At 60.9% G+C, this 27,423-nt stretch overlaps 1 protein-coding gene across 3 annotated transcripts in view; it reads right to left on the reverse strand.

Annotated features, from left to right (window-relative positions):
• Nucleotides 1-1,484: 1,484 nt before the first annotated feature.
• The window catches only part of MLLT1 (MLLT1 super elongation complex subunit), a 65,353-nt gene continuing 39,414 nt past the window's right edge, over nt 1,485-27,423 (reverse strand). For 2 of the 3 annotated variants that reach the window (XM_032626881.1, XM_032626883.1), the window contains 9 exons: nt 20,017-20,160; nt 16,736-16,861; nt 12,368-12,922; nt 8,033-8,120; nt 6,200-6,308; nt 5,074-5,173; nt 4,741-4,812; nt 4,235-4,306; nt 1,485-4,023 (listed from right to left, as the gene is read on the reverse strand). In XM_032626881.1, the coding sequence (XP_032482772.1) occupies nt 3,895-4,023; nt 4,235-4,306; nt 4,741-4,812; nt 5,074-5,173; nt 6,200-6,308; nt 8,033-8,120; nt 12,368-12,922; nt 16,736-16,861; nt 20,017-20,160 (1,395 nt within the window). In that variant the 3' untranslated portion in view covers nt 1,485-3,894. The remainder of the gene's footprint in view (nt 4,024-4,234; nt 4,307-4,740; nt 4,813-5,073; nt 5,174-6,199; nt 6,309-8,032; nt 8,121-12,367; nt 12,923-16,735; nt 16,862-20,016; nt 20,161-27,423) is intronic. The other variant, XM_032626882.1, reaches the window with a different exon arrangement.

Raw genomic sequence — 27,423 nt, forward strand, 5'->3', positions numbered from 1 at the left:
AGAAACAATGGAAGCCAAAAGACGATGGAGCAGCACGTGGAAAGTGGGGACAGACCATACCCGCCAATCTACAATTCTATACCTAATGCAAATATCCTTACAGAATAAAGATGAAATGAAGATGTTTATAGATGAGCAAAAGCTGAGGGAATTCATTGTTGCACTAAATGCAATGCTAGTGAGATTTTTTCAGGCTTAAGGAAAATGGTTCCAGATATTAACACAGAAAGAAAGAAGGGGACCCCAAGGGGTCAGTATATGGATAAATACAAAGAAAGATTGACTGTAAGCAACAAAATGAACACATACCTGGTCTTGAGTCTCAGGGAACGCGCCTACTAGCTGTATTGTTGTAGGTGGGCCAACGCTTGCAGGCTGTTTCTTCATCTGTCCGTGGGGATTCTGACAGCAGTCCCCACCCTCATCGAGAGTTTGTGTAATCTGTGAGATAACTCTCAGCCCAGCGCCTGGCTCGTAGCAAGCCCTATTGTATTTTTACACGTAAGTCGTCCTTTACTGTGTTATGGGGGTCTGGGAGCGGTGGGAACCACTCTAGACCCTCTTTCACTCTGTGTCCCTAATTTAGGAGCTCAGATGAGAAACTGTCCCCAAAGGCCTGCAGAATCTCTGGTAGGAAAGACAGGGCAGGGAGGCCATAGCCTTGATGCTGGAAATGGAAATTCTGGCTACTGACTAGAAGAAAGAAGAAATGCTCCCGAGTACCCTGGTGTGGCCGGCTGTCTCCCCAAGTGGCTGCCAACCGACAGAAGTGATTTTAATTAGCTGCTGTGGGCAGAGGGTATTGGCCTGCAATGCCGACCACTCAGGAATGGAACTTCTGCTCCGTTGGTGGGACTGGAGCCCACAGAGTGGACAGGGCTGCTCAGATAGGGCCTGGGAGAGCCATCTCCTTGGGGTTCACTCAGCTTTGCCACACCAAGTCCAGAGCAAAACCCACCACAGACAAACTGGCAGACAAGCACCCTGGCCCCTGGCAAAAGATGTCTCACATTTTCTGTCTGGCTATCATCCATCTACCCACCTATCCATCCATCCATCTACCTGCCCATCCACCCTTCCATCCACCCTCCCCCCACCATCATCCACTCACTCATCCACCCACCCATTCGTCCACATTGTGAAGTTAGGCTTGCTTTTCAACCCAAAACTTGCTGCCTGCGTGCAAGGAAAGAACACACCATCAGAAGCAGGACCAGACACTTAGTCCTCCGCCATCTCGCGCCTCTTGGGTTTCTGGTGGTGCCGACTCTCTTCCTCCGGGATGCCAGCCTCGCTCACATTCCCTGTCCCCACTCCTCATGCCCAACAGGCTCGGTTCCAGCCCTCTCTCCTCTTCCTGGTCATCGATCTGGAAGCACTGGGACGGGGAGAGGAGACGAGGAACCCCGTGGTGCTTTGTGGCTCCACCCACCAACTCCACAGTGGGGAGGAAGCAAGCAGATGCATGAAGCTCTACACAGAACTCTGCTTTCCCATCTGACTTTATTTCACTTTTTTTTCTATAAAACTCCTCCATAATTTCACAATTTAACAAAAAGTTTAAAATCCAGGACAGAAACAATCCTGTAACTTATTACAAACACAATTCTCCTTTATTCCTCTTATCCAGGAGTTGGTCTCGGGCCGATGAGTGTCCTAGTTCCTAGTTAGACACATTCTTTGTAAAAACCCTTGTGGGTAAGAAAGGTATTCGATACCTTTTGCTTTCAGGCGTCGGTTTACATTTTCTTCAGGAGAGAGCAAAACACCGGGGTTTGCACTGGGGTCAGGGGGCTTAACACTAAACACACGGCAATCACAAAGTGCCGGCCCCTTCCTATGGAAGCGTCCCCAGAGCCCTGGTGGGCCCAGCTGCCGGGCAGCTGGGGGTGGGGTGGGGGGAGCAGCTGGGAATGCCATGGTCGGGGCCCTGGCTGCCTGGCACGTCCATCAGGTGGTCACAGGGCCAGCACTGGGGCCTTCTGGCCAGAGGAGGTAACAGAAATGGGTTGGTGCTTCCAAAGGCCCTGGCAACAGCAGGCAGGGCCAGATGCTGCCGCTGCTACTGCAAAGGGCAGGCCCGAGAGCCCGGCCTTCCTCTAGCTGCCTCAGGGGCAGAGCCTGGCTCCTGAGCTGAGGGCCGCCCGAGTCACAGAGCCAGGAGGGGATCCTCCGGAAGGAGAAAGACTGGGGCCCTTGGGCTGAGGCTCCCACCCGCGACCCCCAGCGGCCTCTGTGCAGAGGGCCAGGCAGCTGCTGCTCTCGGGCCAGTCCTTTCTGTCCAATGTCTTAGAGTTTCCAGAGAAGAGAGGTGCCCCACTTCGGAGTATTGTTGGCCTGCCTGGAGAAGGGGACGGTGGCAGCACGGAGCCCGCCACACAGGCCTGCCCTCTTCCTAATACCTCAAGGCAGTGGGGTTGGGAGAGAATCAGAGCAGATGGCGAGGAGTCACGGCAGTCTCCTCTGAAAGTTCTCGGGCCTTCCCCGAGTCCTGGGATCTCACCAGGAAGGCTGGCATTCGGGGAAGCCTTGGAGGAGGGGCTCCCGAGGGAGTGTTTGGGGTCTGCCTGACAGACAGACAGAATCGGAGCAGTGACAATGGTCAGGGGACCACAGGGAAGGGGAGCGTGGCACGCCCCACGTGGGAATTCACAAACTGGGGGGAGGAGGGACCGTCCGACAGTGGGTGGGAGAGAAGTGAGCCTGGCTCCAGCCCTGGCCTCCTCTCCTGAAGCCAGTGGGGACCAGAGGAGCCTTGAGTCGAGGTCCCCAGCCCTCAGGAGCCCACCACAAGGTGGGCTGACTCCGTGAGGGCGTTCTGGCCGGGAGGGAGGAGCTGGCTTGGCCCTTGGAGAGTTTCAGGCGTGCGAGGAGTTGGGTCTCCAGCCCTGGACCGGCGTGAATCGCAGGGGTGGAAGGGCCTGTCGCCGGCCGGGGCCCAGGCACGAGGGGCTGGTTCTGAGTCCTGACGCTCCTCAAAAAACTCCACAAACTATCCCGTCTTATTTGGCAAAAGCTCATTTTTTCCAAAGTTCGAAGACTCGGTCAACAGAAGGAAGAGGATCCTATGGAAGGAGGAAGAGGACGAGCCCCAGGACACCGACCCAGTCTCAGCCCGCGGCTGGCTGGGGGCCGGGAGGGCGGCTCCTGGAGACGGCGGCCCGCAGTGTTCACCGCCCCGGGAGCGGCAGGAGGCGTCCTCCCTGCACCTGGAGAGGGTGAGCTGGCGCTCCAGCCCGGCCTTCAGCCCGACACCAAGGGCAGCGGCGACATCGCAACCTACAAGTCCCGCCTTACACCCCCCACCCCCACGTGCACTGCTGCCCTAGAAATGCACACCCGGGAACCGCTCGGTACCTACAGTGCAGACATATATATATAATAGAGAGAGAACTATACAGCACGGAGTCCCAGCACAGTGAGAGCCGACACAGGACCGTGTCTGGCTGACGCGGAGGACGAGCCGGGCCCGTCCTGGTGCGGCAGGAGCCCTCTGAGGTCCTGGGGCGCGGCGGGGTGTTCCGAACCGTTGCGGGAGGCCGGAGGCAGTGCCCCAGCCTCTCAGAGGGGCCCGGGCAGTGAAGCTGTGCCACACGCCCCACCGAGGAGCGAGGCCCCTACTGCAGGGCACGTCTCTTCCCCCTCGGGAGTACACAAGCCACTTTCCAAGGGGGGCCCAGGTGACGGCCCCAGGGTGTCGGGGAGCAGCAGCGCCGGCCTGGGCCCCTCGGCCCCGGGGCTCCTGACGAGGAAAGTGCAGCTGGCCGTGTGGGCCGAGGACAGGGCGGTCACTAAGGCAGTGCTGCGGGCGGGCAAGTTGAGAGAGGAGGGAAAGCGGGGCCCAGACGTGGCCTCCCAGGACCCCGGGGACGCGGCCCGGCACCCGGCCCAGGGTCATGTGGCCACCGCCTCCAGGTAGCTCTGCAGCTTGCGCACGGTGGTCTCATCCAGGGAGAAGAGGTCGAAGTCGAAGGTGGTGTTGGTGACGTTGAAGTGGCCGGTCTCCTCGATCAGGTTCACGATCTGGAGGGTGGTGGCAGGTGGCTTCAGTGTACGGGGCGCTAGGCTGGCGTGGACCCCGCCCCCCACCAGGCCCTCGAGGAGAATGGAGAGTGATTCCCTGGGGCTGCCTAACGGGGTCAGGAGCCCACGGGCCTCAGGGGCACCCCACCCGGGACTCCTCTGAGATGCTTTGCCTTCCGGGGGCCGCGGGGTGGGTGGCCGCATCCAGTACCTGCTGCAGCACGTTGCGCTCCCGCAGCGCCATCAGCCTCCGGTGCAGCTCCACCAACTCGTCAGTGTAGGCCTGGGGGACAGAGAGGCGCTCAGCGCGCGGCCCAGCGGAGCCCTGCGACCACACCCACGTCAGCTCCAGGCTGGCGCTCCCCGCCCAGCGCTGTCGTAGGCCCTCCCCACTCCCCCAGCCCCCACCTTGTCACAGCCCCCCCCCACCCCGCCCCAGCCCCGCCTTGTCGTAGGCTCCTCCCCACTCCAGCCCCGCCTGGTCACAGGCCCCGCCCCACTCCAGCCCCCACCTTGTCATAGCCCCCCCACCCCGCCCCAGCCCCGCCTTGTCATAGGCTCCTCCCCACTCCAGCCCCGCCTTATCACAGGCCCCTCCCCATCCCAGCCCCCACCTTATCGTAGGCCCCTCCCCACTCCAGCCCCCGCCTTGTCACAGGCCCCTCCCCACTGCAGCCCCCACCCTTGTCGTAGGCCCCCCCACCCCCCAGCCCCCACCTTGTCGTAGGCACCCCTCTTGAGGATCTTCTCGGGCTTGCTGCAGGGCTCCGGGCTCCGGCGGCCTGACGTCTGCAGGGTGACCCCAGGTCTGTGTGAGCGCCAGCCCACACCCCCCTCCCCAGCCCCCAGGGCCACCGCCTTCCCAGGCCCCAGGCCTGCTTGTCCTCCCTCCTCTGGCCCTGGACCCAACTCTAAGGGCAGCCCCTCCTGGGCAGCTGACGATCTCTGGGGCCTGGGGGTGAAATGACCTTCCTCTGCGCCCACCACCCTGAGCCTCAGACGCTTGGAGAAACCCCAGGCCCAACCCTCAGCCGGCCTCTAGGACGTTACCTTGCTGTTGGGTGGGGGCGGCTTCTTGGGTGGAGGGGGCTCCCGACTGGGTAGGCAGGAGTCGGCACTGTTGTCGCTCTCGCTGTCACTGAAGCTCAACCTGAACGCAGACACGACACCCTGTCAGGCCACCCTGTGCTCAGGGGAGGGGGCCCCACCCTGCAAACAATGCTCTGGGGCTCTGGGACGGACTCGGCCCCTCCCTGGGGCCAGGCCAGCGCCCGGCGCTCCCCCTACAGCTCAGGAGACCCCCTCAGCCAGCTCTAGGCGGTCACTGCCGGCTTAAAAGGAAAGGAAAGAAAGACTGCATCTGAGCTGCCTTCAAAGAGCAAAGAACCCAGAGACGAGCACGCTGGCTCTGAGAGGCTCTGGGATCCCGGCGGGGCTCGCTGCTCACTGCAGGCTCAGAATGCCGGCGCGGTGCGGCACCCTGCAGGACAGTCCCTGCCAGCGGCAGCCTGAGCCCAACGCCCCGGGAGGGAGGGACACAGGTGCCAGCGTGGTGACATCAGACGCCCGCCCCTTGCTGGGCTGGGCCCAGACCCCGAGTCCGCTGAGCCCACCCCACAGTCCTGGGGCCAAGGCTGGCACTTGCGCTGGGCTGGAGGCTGAGAACGCACAGCCATCCCTGAGGTGGGCTCGCTCCCAAGGCCTGGGGGTGTCCAAAGGAGGGGCCTCGGCTTACCCACTCTGGGGGAAGGCCACACGTCATCTTCCCTGGGCCAGTGCACCTGGGGAAGGGGGAAGGGACCCCTGGCCCGAGCCCGAGAGCAGAGGAACCAGCCCCCACTGCCCCATATGCCTGGGACCAAGGCTGGTCCTCGGGCTGCTGGGCACCGCCTCGCCCCCCTTCTTGGGTGGTGATGGACTCCTCTCCCTGAGCGTCCTGCCCCTCCCTGCCAGGCAGCCACATCCTCCAGCGAGGGGAGGAAGGATGCCCCCTGAGGCCCCCAGGCCCACCTCAATGCCTAGGCAGGGCACCGCCCGGTGGGCTCAGAGGCTCCCTTTGCCTCACCCCGGGGAGCCCCCGTCCTGGCCCACCTACTGGAGGCCCCACGATTACAGCAGGGCCAGGCAGAGCTGCCCCGGTGCGCCCACGCCCACTCCTCCCCTCTGGCCCAGGCACCTGGAGTCCCTTCCTGCGTTCGTCTTGCCAGCAGCCTCCTCGCCTGACGAAGAGTCGTCCTCGTCAGATTCCTCAGACTGCAGGTCCTCCACCATGGAGCGCAGGGGTCCTGGTGAGGGCCGCGAGGAAGGGATGGAGGGAGGGAGGGGGAGAGAAGGGGGTTCAGGGCTCCACGTGCACCCCAGAGTCCCCTCCACCCCCAGGGCCACATGGAGCTCCTTGACGCCACGACCTCCAAAACACACCCAGGCAAACCCACCTCGGAGGTTCCTCTGGCCAGGTGGGGCCTGCCGCCTATCTCCAAGCACTGCGCCTGTGGCCACCCCCTCCTTAAGAGACTCCTGGCTCCCCCCACCCCTACCTTCCTGGCCCTCCTCACAGGCCTCTGGCCCCTGGCCCAAGACAGGACCGCAGGGCCCCTCCATTGCAAAGGGAAGGAGCAGCCCTCCTCTGCTCCGGCTGCTGGGATCAGAGCTCTGCCTGCAGGCAGGATGAACCAGTCCTGGCTGAGAAGGGCGAGGCGGCCCGCAGCATGGGCCACAGAACACCAGCCCCCCAGCCTGCGCCCCTCCTCAGGCCTGCCCAGCCCCGTGGCAGGCCCCTCCACTGCTCCCGGCCCACCGTCCTCCCCTTTCTCCAGAGACACTCGGTTCCAGTCCCCTACAGACGGCATCTTGGTTTATATTCCTGTTACCAAGGCAACAGAGGGACACAAAGCCCTCAATTACCTTGGTCATGTGATCCCGTGCACGGCAGGTTTCCCCCTCCCTTCCCCGTAGATAAGAACCGTTGGAGAGACTGTGGGCTTGGAGCACCCCATCCCCCAGCCCCCTCAGGACTGCGTGTCTTTATGTCAGGCCCCCGGACTATGCTCGCCTCCCCCAGCTCTCCCCCACCCTCCAAAAGGGACTGCAGGCCGTGGAGGAAATTCTCAATCCGACCCACCAGAAGAGGTGCTTCCAGTGCGAGGGTGGGCAGGGGTCGAGGGGCCAGGGCGCCCTATCCACTCTGGGGCAGGAAATGGGTCTGGTGCCGCCTCCCAACAAGTACCCCAGGCGGCCTGCAGGGAAAAGGCAGCACTGCAGGCTGCGGGGGCCTGGGCCGAGTGCTGGCCAGGCATGCGGCAGGAGCGGGGTGCTTGGCTGGGTGGCTGAGGCAGAGGAAGGGACCCTGCGCTGGCCAAGTGAGCCTCCATCTGGGAGGAACTGGAGAGGAGGCTTCCGGCAAGGGCAGAGCCCAAGTCACAACAGGGCCCTCCGCTGCAGACCCACAAAGCACAGCTCAAAGCCCTGTCGCACAGATGGGGCAAAGCTGAGGGCCCAGGCGACGGACAGCTGGCGGTCGGGTCATCTGTGCCAGTTTTGCTTTTAGCACCGGACCCCTGAGCGTCCACACACCTGTGGACACGGATCTCTGGGGCCCGGTCCAGGCAAACAGCGTATCCTGAAGTGAAACCCTGGGCAAGCTCAGCCCAGGCCCCAGCCTCCCTACCCTCCCTCGCGCCCTGCCCTCGGGCTTTTCTGGCCCTCAGGGTGTGCTGAAACTCGGGCACGAGCAAGCCCGCATTGGGAGATTCCCTGTGAACCCCTGGGCTCCATACCAGACCCGAGATTCCCTGTGAACCCCTGGGCTCCATACCAGACCCGAGATTCCCTGTGAACCCCTGGGCTCCATACCAGACCCGAGATTCCCTGTGAACCTGGGCTCCATACCAGACCCAGTGCCCCACTGGCCTCCGGAAAGGTCGGGGGCTGCTCCCAGAGCAGTGAGCCTTTCCACCAGAAACCAGCCCCACGCGTCCCCACCCCGGCTCTCTCCTTTCCCAGCACGCACCTTGACTGTGGTTCTGAGATGGCTCAAAATCCGAATCTGAACTGGAGTCGGAGCTGGAGCTGGAGTTGGATGGGCTCGACTGGGCGGACTTCACCCCACGGCAGGGCAGGCGGGGGGCAGCAGGGAGAGAGGACAACAGTCATCTTTCAGTCCAAAGAAAAGGAGCCCTCCGGTGGCAGGGACAGCCAGGCAGGACGCCCCAGATACGCACTCCAAAGGCCGCCAAGGCGCCAGGCCCCGGCACCCGAGACCCTGACCCCATCCCACCACCTCCCCCAGCCCCAGGATGCCGCCAGTGTGCCGCCAGTGTGCATTCAAAATGCAACCAATGACCTTTCTTTTCCCACTGAGGGACGGTAAATCTCCAGCCACGCCTGGTGCTCCCACCTGCCCGCGCAGGAGGACGGGGCCGAGGCCAGCTCTCGCCGCAGGGGGATTGGAGGCGGGCGGGGGGCAGGCGACTGTGGCTGCTCTCACTCGTGGGCCCTACCCTCCTCCGGCGAGAGCACAGCTGGCTGGTGTGCGCTGCGGCCAACAGCTGGAAGGTCCGAACAGGAAAGGTGGGTGCGTCCTCATCCTGCCCCTCATTTCCTCAGTCTGTCCCGAGGCTGAGTAGCGACAACAAGCTGTCTCCCTGTCACTGGGTGCCCCTGAGGTGATGATGAGTGAGTGTGTGGGCAAGTGACAAGCACTTGAGGACACAGTGGACTCACAGCTGGCCCCACTGCACCCAGAGCCGGTCACATCCCCCTTCTCCTCTTCCTTTAGCCCCGACTTGGCCACCAGGGGGCAGTAAAAGCCCAAACTAGGAGCCCAGGCCCTAGGATACTAAGGCGTAAGTAGCATGGGGCAGCACCTCCCACTTGAGAGGCCTGCGTGGGGAAGGGGTTGAGCCAGAACTGGGTGGCGTCTGCTCTGGGCCCTCAGGAGAAACCAACAGGCTGGCACAGGTATGCGCAGCAGAGTGATAAGCCCAGCGCCGGGGGCTGGGCCAGGCTGGGCTCCAGTGGGCACTCCATGGCTCAGAAAGCCTGCCAGCCCAGGGCGCCCAGACGCCGTCCAGCCTCCTGTCCTCGGGGACTGTCTGGGGGAGCTGAGCAGCCTGAGCACCTGGAAGGGGCCAGGAGACAGGCGGAGACACCCAGCAGTGTCTCCTCAATCCTGGCACGTGCCACAGGAGAGGAGACCCCAGGAGAGGAGCCCCTCCCCCTGGCCCGTGGGCTGAGGGCAGCCCCAGCTCCCGGAAGGAGACCCGGGAAGGCTCAGGTCTCTCCTCAGCAGACTCAGAGAAGGATCCCACTGCCTGGGCACAGAATGCTTCCTAGCTGAAGAGCTGAGGGCTCCCTACTCTGGGGTCCGCCACCGCCCAGCCCGACCCACTCCGGGCCCTCCCAGCACGCCCCTGCCAACGTCCCCGACTTGCTACCTTCACACGGGCCAGTGGTGTGCCCCGAGAAACCCTCCCCGGGAAACCAGCCTAGACTGGCATCACCCACTGTCCACTGGGTGGGTACCAGTCAGACCAGTGTGTGACCCTCCCCACCCCCAAAAACGGGCCTGGAGCCACACGGTTCCCCCGGCATGCATATCCCTGAGTTCTTATTCTGGCTTGGAGGTCCTGGCTTCTGACCTTGGCTTTCTCACCAACTGGCCAAGGCAGCCTGTGGTTTTAAGACTCAGTTTCCCCATCTGTAAAAGAGCTGCCCTGAAGGCTTCTGCTAAGCACACGGAGGTCGATGCCAATTGCACTTCCGACCTCTGGGGCAGGGAATTCGGACAGAGCTCCGGGGCAGGGAAGACCTGGCTGGGAGGCCACCAGCACGCAGGCTCGGGCCAACAGGCTCAGGAAGGTCCAGGGCAGGGCAGCACCTGCTCTGTCTTGACGGCCCAGGCCAGGCGGGCTTCTCAGCCACACTCGTCCCCTTTCCTTCCACATGAATCCAAGAGGCGGGGTGTGGAGGGGAGGGTGGAATCTGGAAGTGGTGTCAGCCCCAAGAGCCTAATGGTTCCTGGGGGTCAGAAAAGCCCTCAAGGGGCTGCCGACGTGTCCTGGGGCTCAGGCCACACGGGGCGTCCGGAAGGAGGGTGGAGGGCCTGCTGTGCTCCCAGTGCTCCAGGGCCTGTGACTGAAAGGGACTGAGTGTCAGGAACCCCACAGCCAAGGAGACCCCAGAGGAGCAGCCAGAGGAGAGCCAGAGGAGCTGGGGGGCTTGGCCCAGGACTCAGACGAGGAGCTGCCTGGCCCCTCTGAGGGCCGACGGGGAGGAGGAGACTTGGGCTCCACGCAGCGGTCAGAGCTTTCCGGCAGTGGCGCCCACTCGGCCTCCAGCGTGGGACGGCCGGAGACAGGCAAGGGCAGCTGGGGAGGCCCGGGTCTGGAAGGCCGTCTCGCCCCCTTCGCCATGGCCACCTGTGCCTCGCCAGGTCCCAGGGTCAGGACATGTGAGTCACTGTCCAGCAGCCCTAGAGATCCCCCGGGCATGCTGACGGCCCAGACTCGCCGTTCAGAAGTCTCTCAGCGTGCTGGATGCGCCTCTTCAGCCAGGAGAAAGCCCTGGGCTTCCTTGAGCAATTCTAGCCTCAGGGCCGCGGTGGCCAAGGCCACAGACACTGGACACCCAGCCAGCCCCACCCCACCGCACGGAGCAGGCGGAGGTAGCTGCCCACAGTGGCACGGGTGCTCACAACAATCACAGCAGGACGTCAGGATGGACACCCGCGGCCAGGGCGCCAACATTCAGCCAGGGAGGCAGGGCTCAGGGAGGCCTCCACCTCTTCCCTACACAGGGGCACCAGCCTTGGGCACAGGAAGGTCTCTCTGGAAGCACCTGAGGCGGACAGGAGGGAAGCGCACCAGACCAGAGCTCCGGGTCTGAGCAGACGGGAGAGAAAGATGCTAGATGGGGTGCTATGAAGCACCCAAAGAACCTCTGGCAACCGAGAGGTGGCTGGGAGGGCCCTGGACTCCCAGGAGTCTCCAAGTAAGAGAGACGTTCCGGGGTCCTGCCATCCTCAGGTTCATTGGCAGACAGTCTCCCGGGCGCAAGAAGCGCTGGGCATGTGACATCACCAGCCCTGTGTGTGTCCCTAATTGTGGGGATGCACTGTTACCCATGAGCCAAACTGTCACCCCCAGCCACCTCCAACGAGGTGCCCCTGGAAGCCGCACGCTCACGACATCGGTGCTACTGACACAAACCACCTCTGGCTTCACCTCTGGGAACCATCTGCAAAGTCCCAGTGGCTCTCTGAGCAGCAATGCTGGAGACAAAGCTTCTGCCTTTGAGAGTGAATAAGAGTCTGGGAACTACAAAAGGCCACTGAGGGCTTCCCTGGTGGCGCAGTGGTTAAGAAGCCGCCTGCCAAATGCAGGGGACACGGGTTCGAGCCCTGGTCCGGGAAGATCCCACACGCCGCGGAGCAGCTAAGCCCGTGGGCCACAACTACTGAGTCTGTGCTCTAGAGGCTTCGAGCCACAGCTACTGAAGCCCGCGTGCCTGGAGCCCGTGCTCCAGAACAAGAGAAGCCGCCGCAATGAGAAGCCCGCGCACAGCAACGAAGACCCAATGCAGCCGTAAATAATTAATTTTTTAAAAAAGGCCACTGAGGGCTGGGGCTGGTGATACAGGTGAGGGGGTCAATCGCTCACTCATCCATCCGTCCATCCAACTATGTATCCATCCATCCATCCCTCCAAGTCCCTGTTCGCTGAGTACCAGAGGCCAAACAGCATGCGGAAATGACGTGGCCCTCCAAGGCCCAGAGAGGTCTGGCTACCCAGAGTCAACAATCTGGCCCCTAGCTCCTCTGTGACTCAAGCCGTCTCTGATGGTGACATTCAGAGCTGCATGGAAATGCTGCTGCAGGAAAAACCCAGAACCTCTGGCTCCCGGACCCAGAGAGTGGGATGAAAACACACAGGGACACCACATCACGAGTGGAGGGAGGGGGTGCCCTGGCTGACCGAGCCTGCGGCAGCCGGGTAAAGACTCCATGGTGAGACACAATCGCCCACCCTGACCCCAAAGCGGCCAGTGAGACTCCGGCCCACACAGGGGGCAACCCGAGAAGAGCTGTGAACGCAGATACCAGTATAACGCTGAACTGGGACCCTTCATCCCAAGCACCGTCCACACAGATCTCTCGCGAGGCGGTTTCGTCACCCCCAACGTAAGGGGAAACTGAGATCTGGCAAGGCACAGAGGCTGCCCAAAGCTACATGGAGCAAGTGGGCGCCCAGCCTCCTTGTAACCTCTGGGCGGCTCAGAGCCCGCAGAGAGAGGACGAGGGTGGGGTGTGGGAAGGGGAGAAGGGCGGGGGAAGGAGCCACCTCACCTCAGTCTTGAAGGAGGCCTCGTCCTCCGAGTTGGACTCCTCCGCCTCCGGAGGCTTTTTGATCTCCCTGGGCTCGTTCTCAGGCTTGACCTTCTCCGCTTTGGCACCGCCCTTGTCCTTGGCCGGTTTTTTGTCCGAGAAAGAGGAAGATGAGGTGCGGGGTGAGGTGCTCGGGGCGCTCCTGGACCCCTTGGAGCTGCTCTTCTTCTGCTTTTTGGCGCTGGGCTTGGGTGAGTCGGCGGCGGCCGGCCGCTTGCTGGAAGACTTGGGCGGGGGCGGCGGCGGGGGCCCGCCTTTGGGGGACATGCTCTCCAGTTTGGTCTCCTTAAGGGCCATCTTGGGCTCCTTGAATGCGGCCTTGGGCGGCGGGGCCTTGTCCTCCTTGGGCGGCCGGCCCTCGCCCAGCTTCCGCGCGGCGTCCTTGGTGCTCCTGGCCTGCTCGCGCTCCAGCTCCTTGCAGGCGCCCCTGCTCTCTGAGTCCTTGCGTGGCCGCTCCCGGTGCTCCTTGGTCGTCTTGTGGGCCTTGCAGGCCTTGCCGCTCTCCCTGCTGGCGTCCTGCAATGCCGGGCAGGAGGGGGACACGGTCAAATGGCATCTCGGGGCCGCCCTGCTCCGCCTCCCACGACCCCTACAAAGTATAATCCACCTGATTCAGACTCAGCTAGAGAAAATCTTCCATAAAGCGAAAAAGTAAGGCAGCAGGTGAGAGTTTTAAATGGAGCTGTCCCTTTAAACTACTAGGAAGTGTCAGCAGGTCCCAGGCGGCTGCAGGCTAAGACTCCCCTGAGGGATTCAAGAAGAGTACACGGTGAGTCAGATACAGACAGGCAAGCCACACGGACCCACTCCCGCTCCAGCGCCTTGCAGCTTCCCGCGGGGCTGCTGCGGCGCGGGGGCTGGGGGCGCCAGCAGGCGGGGCCTCTCCTCTGTCCCCACCAGAGCCAGGTGCTTCCCCAGGTCGCCCCCACCCTGCCTGGAAGGCCCGGCTCCGGCCCGGCCTGGCCTGGCCCCAACGCGCACCAGCACCGCAGCTCTTTGATCGCCCTTTAATCTCCACATTCAGCATTAACTGAGTGCCTGCCAGGTTCCCAGGCACTGCGCATGACTAACGGCTCCTAGACGTATCCCGAAACCCAAGCCGCCTGGGCAGCTTTTCTAAACCATGTGCAATGCCTCAACCTCCGCCTCGGAAACCGAGGGTTGAGGGTGGAGCCTGGACTTTGGCGTTGATGAGCCAGGTCAGGGGGGCTCCCACCGGCAACAGAGGCAGTGAGCGGCCCTGCACCGGGCCACCGGGAAGGCGGGCTGGTGGCCTCCAAGCCTGCACGCCTGCGCTCCCTCTAAGCAGGAGCAAGACCACCTACCTCACCAGGCGACAGTGCAGGGCGGGCAGGGCGGGCAGGGCGGACAGGGCGGACAGCGAGTGCACAGTCACCCCGCCCCCAGGCAGGAGCCCCGTCTGACACCTTGGCGGGCCTGCTCCTCGCCAACACCGCGTACACCGCATCACCACCTCGCCGCACAGCCAGGGCTGCGGGACAGGTGCCCGCTGCCGTCCGCTGCCAGGATTCTGCCCCCAACTCTGTGGGACAGGTGCACGGCTGGGCACCACCAGCAGCTAGACCACAGGGGCCCACCTGGGCGGGGCCCCCAAAGCAGCCTCCCTCTACCAGCTCACCCCAAGTGCTGAAGGGACGGGCGAGCCAGGTGAACACCCAGCAGCTGGGCTTCTGCTTCCTGCGCTCACAGTCTCCAAGGGTCCAGCGACAGAAGCCTCCCAGCAAAGAGCCACAGGGAAAGACGGCACAGCCTAGAACCACCTCTGACCTACTGGAGTCCCCGTTTTCTTGCGGATCCACTACCCACACCAGTGCCAAAGGTTCAGGGCCAGCCCCACCTGGCCATGGGCTCCTGCCACCTCCCTGGAGAGAAGTCGGCCCTGTGCCCTGGCCCCGGCCATCACGTCACCACGGCAGCGGGAAGGGGTGCTCACACCACGAGCACCCCTTTAGAAGCCTGTGCAAAGGGGCACCCCTGGGGGGCTGCTGTGTGGAATGGGGCCGGTCTCTGGGGGCTCCACTCTCCAGCAAGCTGTTCCCCCAAGGAGGGAGGCAAGAAGCAGAGACCTCCCACACCATCCTGGCCTCTTCCTGCAGCGTCCATGAGCCCGCCTGGGCCGCACAGTCCCAGCCCCGAGAGGTGGAGCGGAGCACCCCTGATGGGCACGACTGCCGACGGCCCCCTGCCCGGGTCGGCAGAGCCTCCCCGCTGTCCAGGGCCTGCCCAACTAGCAGGGGCCTCGGAGCGGCGGCTCTTCACCTGGAGCTCTGTACGGGCACCCAAGAGCACAGGCCCTCTGAAGTCACACACTAAGTCTGTAGCATAATGTAGACATTCCTGGGGCAAAGCTCCACTGCAGTCATGTTCTCAAAGCTGTCGAGGACCCAAAATGATTAAGAACCAAGTGTTAGAGAAAAGCCCACCAGGCCGACTGGCTGACATCAGACAAGGAGAGGCAGGGCGCCCTGAAGCTATAGGCGCACAAGTCCAGGGGGCGGCGGGACCAAAGGGAACAGCCACCTGCACAGTGAGCCTTCAGGGGGTCCCGGTCCTCTCCTAGGAGGCTCCACTTCCTGCCTGCCAAGCTACCCTCCAGGGGTCTGTGGGAAGAAACAGAACCACAGGGACCAATCCACCTGGGGCTGCAACAGCCAGACTCTCCAGCGGCCCCCAGGCCCTACAAGGACCACGCCCCTCCCTCCTGGCCCTTCTGCCTGGAGCATGCGGTCCAGCCAGTCAGCCTCTGCAGGTCCAGGCAGTGGAGAATCCGTCTGGGGGAAAGAGCCAGTGCTTCCTCAGCTGGAAGAAGAGGCAGGACTGTGACAATGGGCAGAGGGGGTCTGTCAGAGAGCCATCAGCAGAAACCTTCGCAGGGACCCCCTATGTCACAGCGTTCAGGGGCTGCAGAAAGATGCTGGACCGGGAGGGGTGAAGACGAAGGACCCTACCTGCAGGCCTCCCAAGCCTCGCAGATACACCCACTGGCTTGGGGGGGGGGCGGTCCCAGGGGTTTCAAAGACCTCAGCAAGAGATGCCACCAGTAACCCCAGCAGACGTGGCTCTGTCGGCCACTGGAGTGTCCTCACCACCTGGGAGGGGGCACTTCTTAGGTGACTTGCAAGCAACAGGTACAGAAGAGATGGCAGTTCCCACTCTTCCTATTTTGCACCGACTTCCGAAAAACCGTGGGTGGCTCGGAGAAGCTGCCAAGATGGCTAGCAAGAATTTTTCTTCAAGTCCTGTGAGGTTCAGGGAGAGACCCAGGAGTCCTGTGAGGGGAAGACCCTGGAGCCACACTCCGTACTTGAAGACTCTGGCCTCACGCGTCCAGAGGGCTTAAGTCAGACAGATCTGAGGATTTCAGAGACCTAGTGGCCTTGTGGAAAGTGCCAGAAAGACCTTGCCTGGCTGACGTGGCCCTCCTCCAAGGCTGCTGATGAGCATAAGGCTGTAAGACGGCCCAAGAGTTCAACCTGTCCACCTCGGCCAGGCCCCCGACACCCGACAGGGAGTGAAGCAAGAAGACTGCCAGGATGAGAAAGGATACACTTGCGGGGTTGGTGGCGGACGACCAGCAGCTGCCCTGAGAGCCAGGCAGAGCTTGGCCTCGGGGACACAGCTGTGTAGGTGGCTGCAGCGTGGGACGCGTGCCCACAAGCTTCCAGGTCCACTGCAGGACCAGCCCGAGGGCTCTGGAGGCCACTCCGGGACAGCTGAGAGAGAGAGGTGTCGGGAGGGCAGAGTGCCACCTGCCTGGCTGGCCGAGAGAAGACGAGGAAACGTTTCTTCTTGAGGCGAAACAGCTGGCTCCGCCACATGGTTCCACCCGGCCCTTCCCCCAGGCGAGCTCTCTCTGCCCAGAGCTGCTGCCAAAGAAGGAAGTAGAGCCTGGAGCAGCCGCGGGAGGGAGTGCCAGCCCCTACGGATGGGGAGTGCCAGTTACGCCCAGGAGGCAGCGGTGGACATGCTCTGTCCACGGCCCCCAGCCACGCCAGCCTCTTGGGGTTCTGTCCGAGTGGCCCTAGGCCCTCAGATTCGGTGGACGGGAGAACGGGGCAGGCTCTCTGGCCTCAAGAGGAACGGGGGAAGAACCTGCGATCATCTGGCTGTCTGAGCGGTGCAGGAGGGCAAGCCTCCTGACGAAGGGGCAGAGCAGCCGGGCGGAGCACAGAGATGTGCTCCAAGAGAGGATGCCAAGGGAGCGAGTCCAGGGACGGAAGGTCCAGCTCTGCGGAGGGGCGCCCTGAGCCCAGGCCCCGCCACTGGGCCCCAGCGCTCCCACATGACTGGGCCTTCCGCCTCACTAACCTTGGAGCCGTGGGACGGTTTGGTCTTCTTGGGGTCAGAGAAGGCAGAGAGTGGAATTGTGGGTAACATGGGGTAGTCGGGGCTGGGCCTGGACACCGTTTCTGCTCCTTCGGGCATTACCATCACCTAGTGATAAAGAAGAGACAGATGTTATCAACGAGCAAGGAGGCAGGCTGGAAATTCGATCGGCAAGAGGAAGCCGGCCTGCGGAGCTTCCCTCCGGGAGGGGCCGAGTGCCAAGCGCTGGAGCCAAGCGGGGCCGGGCAGAGAGCGAAGAGAAGCCGGGTCCCAGGATGGCTGGGCGCGGTGGGCCGGGCCGGCCGAGAAGACGCGGAGCTGTGGCCAAAGCTGCCCCACACGCGGCGGTGTAGACAGACCAGAAGCGCGGTTGGCATGGGCGGGAAGCCGGCCGGACACCCAGAGCAGGCAGCTGCGGCGGAGGGAGCAACCTCTGCAGGATGTGTGTGCCCGATGTCCTCCTCCACCGTGAGGTGGGCGGGGTGGACAGACAGGGAGAGTGCGGCCAGGCCAGAGGAGAGCTGCGTGGGGTGGGCGCGGGGGGGAGGGCCCAAAGGAGGGAGGGTCCAGGGTCCTGCTAGGAGGTGCACAGGGAAACACCTGCCCGGCTCCAGCCAGGCTCCCGAGGCCCCGGCTGAAGGGGGAGAAGGTGGCGGGCAAGTCCTCGAAATACTGACACCGCAAATTGACCCTAGTAGCAGTCAGCGCTCAGAGGGAGCCTTCCAGACGCTGATGAGACAGAACAAAAGAATAAAGCGCACACACACAAAAGAAGAAAGCATTTAGCTTGGTAGGACAGGCCCCATGAATAACCCTGAGAGCCTGGGATTCCCCGAGGAACCAGCGTTTCATCTGGGGGGGCCAAGGTCACGCCTGGCTGCGGGGACGACGGGTTGAAAGGAGGGCGGTAGAGCCCCTCGCTCCCCAAGCCCTGCAGCGGAGCCCGAGGCGGTGCTGCTCACGGGAGCCTGTCCGACCACCACGCTCTGAACCAGACACCCAGAAGCCGCCTGCCCCACCAGGCCCGGGATCACGCTGTTGGCGACCCGCACACTCCAGGCCACAGGGAAGCAACGGAGAGCGCAGCCCAGGAGAACGGCGGGGCCACAGGATGCCTTAGTGCGTCCACCCACAGACCTTTTCCTTCTACTTTCGCTGCAACTTCTCTCCCTTCAAATGAAGGTCCCCAACCAACCCTATCCCAGGACAACGTGTGGAGGCCTCCCGTGTCGCTGCCTGTCTGTGACAGCCCTTTGGGGCACATGGCTCCACGGGAACCCGTCTCACCCCTGGCCTCTGAAGGAGCCTCTACCTCTGCGCAGCTCAACTGCCGACGGGGCAAAGGATGAGACACAAGCTGAGGGGCCGGGCAACCGCCTGGCACAGCGGGAAGCAGCTCAGGTCACCGCTGATGGTGTCTGAGCCTCACGCGAGGAGCGACAGGGCTCAGGCAACCCCGGGAGAAGGGGCCCGCACAGAAAGCAGTCCTCGTGGGCTCACCGACGGCCCGCTCCTCCTGCGCTGGCCTCCTGCGCTTCCAGCGCCGACATCAACGTCGATGCAGGCAGGCTCCGGGCCCATCCGCCACGGGATGGCAAAGGCGGCGCCACTGGGACCCAGAGCCCCAGAATGGCAAACAGGGACCAGGACTCAGGGCTCGGGAGCCACCGTCCCATAAAGGTCTCGGGCAGCTCCTGGGACCAGAAAGCACTGCCCTGCCATCAGCCTGGGGCGTGAAGCCCGCAGCCCCAAAGGGCGAGAAAGTTCCTGACCAGCCAACCGGCTCTCCAGGCAGCCCCAAAGGGCCAGAACAGCAGCCAGCAGAGACCACAGGGTGGCAGCTCGCGGGCCTCCCTTCCTCCCTCCCAAATTGCAGGCTGTGCCTGCCCTCCCCACCTCCCTCCCCCGCCCCTGCGCACCTCCTCCTCCCTGCCCTCCAGTTTTACGTGTTTAGATGATGCTCACTGAACCTACATCTCCTCAGAGCAAAGAAAACATCTTTTTTTAAAATTTCAAAACGTTTTAGTTTTTAAAAAATAAAATAAATGACTATAAATGATAAAACCAGTTTTCCCATGTGACTCTAAAGGTTAAAAAAAAAAAACTTTACGTGGGGAGCCAAAGTCTCGGTGCCTGGGTCCTGGGACTCTGAGAGGCCCGTGGACACTCTGTGTGTCTGTCTCCCAAAGAGAGGTGACCGTGAAAGCTTTGGGGGAACACCTGGGAACACCTCGGGAAATACTTTGGAAAATATCTGGCAGCGAAAATAAGGTAGAGAAGCAGAGCTGGGGGAGGACCGCTGAACCCAGCAAACTCAGGGCCAACATCTGTGTAAGCTGACTCTGCACCTCCCGGCTCTGTGACTGGACTCCGTCAGCCATCATGTGCTAGATTAGAATCGCACACTAATCTTTTACTAGGAATACAGCATAACTTAATCACGTATTCTGCGATGAATACGTGATTGCTTTCATATTTTTAAAAAAGTTTATAGAAAGACCCAACTGAATTAAGTGAACAGGAAAGGACTGCTCCCCAGAGCCAAAGAAACCCAAGCCAAACGCCCTGCACGCACTGGGGAGGTGCGCCTGCCTCGACGACACACACGTGCGCACACACAGGCTCTCGCGCCCCCAGCCCGACTCCTCCATCCCAGGCTCGGGATGTCCGTGTGCTCAGCCCACCGCCCTCGGCGCAGTCCAGTCCTCCTCCACGACCGAGCACCCGACCCAGCTCTCCAAAGGCCTTGCCACGTGCAGGGGGATCACTGGCCACACAACTTGCTACGGAGACCTAAGTTCTGAGAGCCTGTGTCACCAGGACAAAACCGCCAGGAGCGCGCATCAGCAGGGAGCCTCTACAGAGCCGGGGCTGCTCCCCCCACCCCCCATGACACGCCCCCGCGAGGCCTTGCTGATCTGGTTAAAACTGGCTCCGGCTCCAAGCTGACAGATTGGCCTCGCGCCCATTCCTGCCCCCTCCCCCCACCCCGCCCCACCTCCATGGAGGACGATGCTAATTACCCACAGCCAACAAGAAGCTACAGGGTAACTAGAGACTAGTTAGTCCCTCGCAGCAGACAGCACCCTAGCGCAGACTCGGGACGCCTGGGTCCCATCCAAAGCTGCTGGGCGCCACCCGTGCAACCTGCCCCTCTGGGTCCTGGGTGCCCAACCACACGCTGGAGAGCCCCGGGGGGCCCCCAGCACCAGGGCCACCCAGCACTGGGGGCCATGTTGGGGCATGTGGAGCGGCACACTCACCCCGCCGGCCATCAGCAGCTTGTACCGGAACTCCACGGTGGGGTTGTTGAAGGTGAGCTTCTCACAGCGCAGGTGGTTGACGGGTGGGTTGCCCTCCAGGTTCAGGAACAGGTCGTAGGTGAAGCAAACCTTCCTTGGCTCCTCCTTAAACAGAGAAAACAAGGAAGTCCACTCAGGGGGCTGGGCAGGAGGCTGCAGGGCAGCCACGGACCAGGCGGAGGCACTCCTTGCCGCCGGGCCTGCCCCCCTCTCCCTTTGGACCCTCATCTGCTTCTCTGTGTGTGTGTGCCTCCCCATCGCTCCGCTCATGCAAAAGAAATCAACTTACTGTTTGCGAAGCGGCAAAGCAGGCACCACAACAGAAATAAAGACCATCAGGATGATATTCTCAGCGGGTTAATGAAGCAGTCCTGCCGATGGTATGCGCAGCCCCGCACACCCCTCAGTGCTCGGCCCACGGACGGGGAAGACGACGCTCCAAGACACACAGCTGCTCAGCGACAATGCTGAGACCGGACCCCAGGCTCTAGGACCAGGATCCTGCAGCCTCAACCCCCGGCCCCTTTCCTGGAAGGGAAATTTCTCCAAAGACATACAGGCGGCCAATAAGCCCACGAAAAGATGCTCAACACCATTAACCACTAGGGAAATACAAATCAAAACCACAAAATACTGCCTCACACCCACTAGGATGGCAATTATTTTAAAAAAGGAAAATAACAAGCCTTGGCAAGGATGTGGAGAAACCAGAATCCTGGTGCTCTGCTAGCAGGAAGGTAAAATGGTGGTCCCTCTGGAAAAGTGTATGAAAGTTCCTCAAAATGTTGAATACAGAGTAACTGCATGACCCACATATCTCCCCTAGATGTATACCCAAAAGAAATGAAAATACACATTCACATAAAAACTTGTACACCTGGGCTTCCCTGGTGGCGCAGTGGTTGAGAGTCCGCCTGCCGATGCAGGGGACACGGGTTCGTGCCCTGGTCCGGGAAGATCCCACGTGCCGCGGAGCGGCTGGGTCCGTGAGCCACGGCTGCTCGGCCTGCGCGTCCGGAGCCTGTGCTCCACAACGGGAGGGGCCGCAACAGTGAGAGGCCCGCGTACCGCAAAAAAAAAACAAAACCAAAAAACCCAAAAAACTTGTACGCCTATATCCACAGCAGCATCACTCACAATAGTCAAAAAGCAGAAACAAACCCAAGTGTCCATCAACAGGTGAATGGATAAACACATTGTGGTCCATCCATATAACAGAATGGTATCCAGCCACTAAAAGGAATGAAGCACTGACACATGTTACCACGTGGATGAACCTCAAAAACACGATGCTCAGTGAGAGAAGCCAGACACAAAAGGCCATGCAGTGTGTGATTCCACTTACACGAAGCGTCCAGAACAGGCATATCCAGAGACAGAGTGGCTTCATGGTTGCCAGGGGCTGGGGGAGGGGAATGTGGAAACTAACTGCAAATAGGGATGAAGTTTCCTTCTGGAATGATGAGACCGTCCTGGGAACTAGAAAGCTGTGATGACTGCACGACACTGTGAACACGCTAAAACCACCAAATTCATGTGCTTTAAAAAGGGTGAATTTCCTGGTATGTGAATTACACCCCAATTTTTTAAAGTGCTATCCGTGGGAGAGAGAAAACTAGGAGTACAGGGAGCCAGTGGCGGTCTCTCAGCAGTGCACAGGAGGTGAGGAAGGAGGGCAGGTCCGGCAGGGCTCAGGAAGGAGGGGCAGGGCAGCTGAGCCCTCTCGCTGGCACTTCCCGGGCTGGCTTCTCTTTGCCCCTTCCTCCTGCGGTGGTGCACCAGGGCCCCGGCCGCCCCGCCATCCCTGGGCAGATGGTGCGTGGTGAGCTGGTGATGCAGCGAGCGGCAGCCTGGCTGGCCACACGCCCGCTTCTGAACAAAGGGGACAGGAGTGAGGTCCTGCAGTTGCACTTGGACGACTCTGTCCCCCCATCCAGGCCACAAAGGTAGAAGGTGCATCTGTCACGCGATGGAGCCGCAGACCCTACCCTCCAGGAGCTGTCAGGCCTTCTCAAGCCAACCTGACGCCACCGACATCGACCCGGCCCCTCCCCTGGCCCCTGGCCCCAGGAAGAATAGGTTTCTACCCCGCCCATCTGCACGAGACTTGGAAATCAGTCCCCTTGTCCAAGGTGGACAGTGACCTAGTTTGAGGCGATGAGATAAGGGAGGTCAGCCTAGGGAGGGCTTTCCTTTCCAAATCAAAAAAGTGCAAGAAAGTCTCAGCATTTCTCTTCTTCCTGACTTAACTGTGAGACGGCACACGGTACACCTGCAGGCCAGCGTCAGCCATGGCACAAGCGTGGAGGGAAGCCGAGAGCACCCCAGGCAGGCAGCCCTAGTGCCACAGAGCTGCTGCCTCCCACTTCTTGTTAAGGAAGAGAAAGCAGCCCCTGGTAACCACTGTTACACCCCTACATGCAGCCAGTGCCCCTCCTCTGTGTCCACCCATATGGAGGCATTTGTCACACTGGGTGTGTGTCCCCACCAAGCTGGGAACCCCTGGAGGCAGCAGCTGTGGGGACTCCTGTCCTGCACCCCCTTCCCTGGGTGCTGGCCGCCCTGGGGAGGCGCTCCATATTCGCCAAAAGAATGAAATGTGACCACTGCTGGAGAGGGGCCTGACCCAACAGTGGGGGTGGGGAGGGGGCCAGGAAGGGCCCATGGAGGCTGTGACAGGCTTGGAGAACAGCTAGAGGGTGCAGAGAAGCGCCACAGGCCACAGTGTCCTCTCTGGGACCCCGAGAGCCCACGTGGCTGCAGCTGGAGGGGAGGGTGGACAGCAGTGGCAGCAGGGGACCCAGAGAGAAGGGCCTTGGCCGCCACTGAGAGGGTGAGCCTCATCCTGGGGGCAGAGGGCTCTATGGGGGTTGAGGCTGGGGAAGAGAGAGCACAGATTCATGTGCTGGGGAATAAACAGCCTCTGGCCAGCAGAATGTCTGTCGAGACTGGGAGCAGGGCCTGAAACTGGCAAACAAAGGAGGCGGGTGGAAGCAAGCATTTGTCCCGCTTTCCCACTAGGTAAACACACAGACGATAAGAGGGGTAAATGGCACAAACGTATCCCGGCTACTACATGAAGAAGGAACAAGATTACCACCCATCTGTGACTCCTGACAGGTCGGTCACCCAGGCGCTGTCTGTTAACCCTGCCAACGTCACCAGCACGGACCCCCTTCCCGGGAAGACCTCACCTCCAGATTCAAGTGCACATTGTCAGGGAAGACACAGATCAGGAGACTGCGCTAAATGCAGACACCACGGGGACGAAAGCAGCAACAAGGCAGACGGTACCAAACTCTACGGGACAAATGACACAGCTTCTCCAACAAATAAAGTGCAAAGAAACCAAAAAAGAAAAAGAAAAAGAAAAAGAAGGTAGAAGAATCTATAGATTCAAAGAGACTTAGGAGACATCCCCCTGAATCACAATGTGCGGGTCCGGCCAAGATCCTGATTCAGACAGGAAAGACCTTTAGGCTGGGGATTAAAAAATTGATAATTTGCAGGCGTGACACTGGTACTGTTACACTACTAGAAAGCAGCCCTGGGACTTCCTTGGTGGCGCAGTGGTTAAGAATCCACCTGCCAATGCAGGGGATATGGGTTCAAGCCCTGGTCCAGGAAGATCCCACATGCCACTGAGCAGCTAAGCCCGTGTGCTGCAACTACTGAGCCTGCGCTCTAGAGCCCGCAAGCCACAACTACTGAGCCCGCGAGCCACAACTACTGAAGCCCGTCCGCCTAGAGCCCGCACTCTGCAACAAGAGAAGCCACCGCAATGAAGAGCAGCCCCCGCTCACGGCAACTAGAGAAAGCCCATGCGCAGCAACGAAGACCCAACGTAGCCAAAAGTAAATTAATTGATTTTTTTAAAAAAAGAAAGAAAAAAATATGAAGCAGGCCTTATCTTTTAGAGCCACAGTCTGAAGCGCTGACACGTGAAATAATGATGCCTGGGATCTGCTCCAAGATGACGCAGGCAGGAGGCAGCAGGCCACAGACAGCTCCCAGGGGCCCATCCCATCAGCCCGTCCACTCCTGCAGGTGCTTCCAACTTTCCCCAGTCGCCTTCCGAGTGGATATAGGGCAGTGAGGCTACAGGCTAGGAGGAGGAACTCAGCTGAGGGCACCTGTGTGTCAGCAAGGGGAGGTCAGCAGACAGCTGGCTGTCCCCCTTGCAGGGCACAGGGTCAGGCTGGGCCTGGGGCTTGTCTCTCCCTGCACAAGGCCTGCCCTCCTGAGCCTCGGCTTCCTTACCTGTAAAGGTGGGAGGATGAGCTACAGCCACAGGGCTCAGCTCTGTGCCATCAAGAAACGGAAACCACTGTTTTCACCAGGAAGAAGCAGAGGCTTGACGAGGGCACGTGGAGATGCAGCCCATACATGGGACCCCCGCTGCCAAACTTGGGTGCCCGAGGCTCAGAACCAGGACTTCCTCTTGCCTCTGCCCTCTCTGGGTGACACCCCCTCGCCCGCCCCCCCCCCCAACCAGCCGCAGCCTGGTGGTGCAGCTGCAAGGCTGGTCCAGCCACTCCCCCAGTCCCTGGCCCCTCAGCCAGCCCCTCCTCGTCTCCTCTGGACCACTCGCTGCCCCTACCACCCAGCTGCTTCTGCTGCGGCCTCCTCTCAACCCATGGAGTTTGAACCGGCTCCTGGCTCATCCCCAACCCACTCCTTTAAAGCCCGCCAATGGCTTCCCTCCGAGGGCCTCCTCTGACCGTCATCCCCAATCACAGCCCTTGTCACGGTCCACAGGATGCATGTCTGTTTTCTGTCCACCACGCTTCTGGACAAAGGGACCCCTTCTGTTCCTATGGGGCAGCGCTGAGCAAGCACCCATGTCTGCTGAATGGGCCCACGTACTCGTCTGTCCTACAGAAACTTCACGGGTGCCCGCCATGTGCCCACAGCACAACCAGGGCTGAGGAGGGTCTCCAGTGTCCTGAAGCCCTCAGGGCAGCAGCGATGCTGACATGACGCCCACTGCTCTGTAATGTAACTCCGTGGAGTGTCCCTGAGGCCAGGCACTCTTCCAAGCACAGGTGCTCTTACTGTCCCCATTTCACAGATGAATAAACTGAACCAGAGGCAGAGCACACGCCCGGTGCCAAGAGGCCGGTCAGCAGGGAGCCAGGATGCCCTCCAGGCAGTCAGTATCCTCTGGAACCCCTGGCTCTTGGAGCATTTCTCACACCCACACAAACCAAACAGGGCAACGCGCTGGCCCGAGACAGCGCCCAGGAGGAGCTCTCTGGGATGCCCAGGTGAGCGGTGAGGAGCAGAACCAGGGAGTGGCATGTGGGCTGGGCAGGGGCCTCCCCCAGCACCCAGCATGTGCCCCAGCGCACACTGATGATCAGAGCTCCCTCGGGACAAGACCTGGGGCCTGACAGGCTTAGGAACTTCCAAGAGGGTGGCGGACCACGTCCTGCCCAGCCCCCAGGAAACCAGCCTCCTGAGAAAGCCAAGAGGCAGGCAGCACCACGGCACCCCAAGAGCCAGCAGCACACTAGGTGAGGGGTGGCCAAGTTCAAGGTGTGCAGGGTAGCAATCCCAAGAGTAACTAACGTCCTTAGTCATTCCAGCGGGAGCCCTGGACCCTCGGGATACCGAGGCCGGCCTCAGGGGTTCTCAGGCCAGGCCCTGGGCCACTGGCCACAGGCCAGCATCCCTCTCTAGCCTCAGCAAACTAAGATGCGGAGGAACTGGCCAAACTGGTGTCAGCGCCCAAAGCCGGCAGCACACACATCTGTCCACTGCATAGGGAGTGCGGGCCACGCGGCCCGTCCAGACCAGCAGCCCCCAGCCCTGGGCCAGCTGACTGAAGCTCTGCATTGGGCCCCGTCCACCACCTCAGAACCCACCCCCAGGGCCATCTCCAGGGCCCCCCTCTGCTGCAGCTGGCAGGGCTGGCCCAGAGGACCTCCAGGTCAAATGGAAGGTTCCCGCAGCCTCACTAGCCGAGGAGGACCCCTGGTTCCTGAGGACCCTGGGGCTGTTTCCTCTACCCTCCCTGGTCCCTCGGGCCTGTTCGACGTTCCCTGTGAGAGGCCCCGGGGTTCGCATATGCTGAGCTTAAAGGACAACCAGGTAAACCTGAATCTGACCGTGGCTCTAGACCTAACTGGCAGTTTACAGGGCTGTAGTCAGCAATACCCCTATGGGACCACAATACAGCATCTGAAAGTGCTTTGCAAGGGAGAGAAAGGGAGAGAGATGGAGAGAAAAAGATTTAAAGACGCTTAAGAGACACAGCAATTAGTAGCAATGTACTGACTTTATTTGAATCCTGATGTGAACAAATTATTTAAAATATATATACGTGAGACAGGGAAACTCTGATATTATTGGATATTTGACAATATTAAAGAATTACTGATTTATTAATTTCTAGATTTGATAATACTGTTTTAGGTTTGTTTGTTTTGTTTTGTTTTTAAAGAGTCTTATCTTTTTTTTTTTTTGCAGTATGCGGGCCTCTCACTGTTGTGGCCTCTCCCGTTGCGGAGCACAGGCTCTGGACGTGCAGGCTCAGCGGCCATGGCTCACGGGCCCAGCCGCTCTGCGGCATGTGGGATCTTCCCAGACCGGGGCACGAACCCGTGTACCCTGCATCGGCAGGCAGACTCTCAACCACTGCGCCACCAGGGAAGCCCAAGAGTCTTATCTTTTATAGACACGGGCTGAAACATTTACAGAGTAGAAAAAAATAGGATGCCTAGCACCTGATTCAAGACATGCTGGGTTATATAGCAGAAACTAACACACAATGATGCTCCAATAAAGATGTTAAAAAGAAAGAAAAAAGAAAAAAAAAAGACATGCTAGGAGCAGAGATGAGAACAGCACCGCCTGCAGGTGAGTAAGTGCTGAAGCTGGGTGGTGGGCACTATGTGGTGGTTTGCTCTGCTGCCCTCTCTACTTCTGCATCTGTTTCTTGGTTTTCTATATTTAAAAGTTTAAATATACACGCCTAGCACCCCCAGCCTTCCCCACAGCTCCGCATTCGAGCATCTTACTGACTACCTACGTGGGCTGCCTGTATCCTGGTACTGGGGACAAGGGTGCAGGCAGGCCCGCGGCCACCCTCCCACTGTCCCCAAGATCCTCCGTGGCCGCAGGTTTACGTCTCCCCCATCCCCCCGCCCCTGCTGCCGCCCTGCCGCCAGCAGCCCCGCCAGCCCTCCCTGGGGTCAGGCGCCAGGTGGCAGGTTTTACTCAGCGCCTTATTTCATCCTGCAAAAGCTCTGAGAGTTAGTCACTGCTCTCACCGCCCCTCGGGCAAGGAAACTGAGGTTTTGCGGCATTTAATCAACTGCCAACACCACACGGAACCAATAAAGGCCGGACACCAGGTTGGCACAC

This window comes from Phocoena sinus, chromosome 3 (genome assembly GCF_008692025.1).
Source record: "Phocoena sinus isolate mPhoSin1 chromosome 3, mPhoSin1.pri, whole genome shotgun sequence".
Classification (NCBI taxonomy): Eukaryota; Metazoa; Chordata; class Mammalia; order Artiodactyla; family Phocoenidae; genus Phocoena; species Phocoena sinus.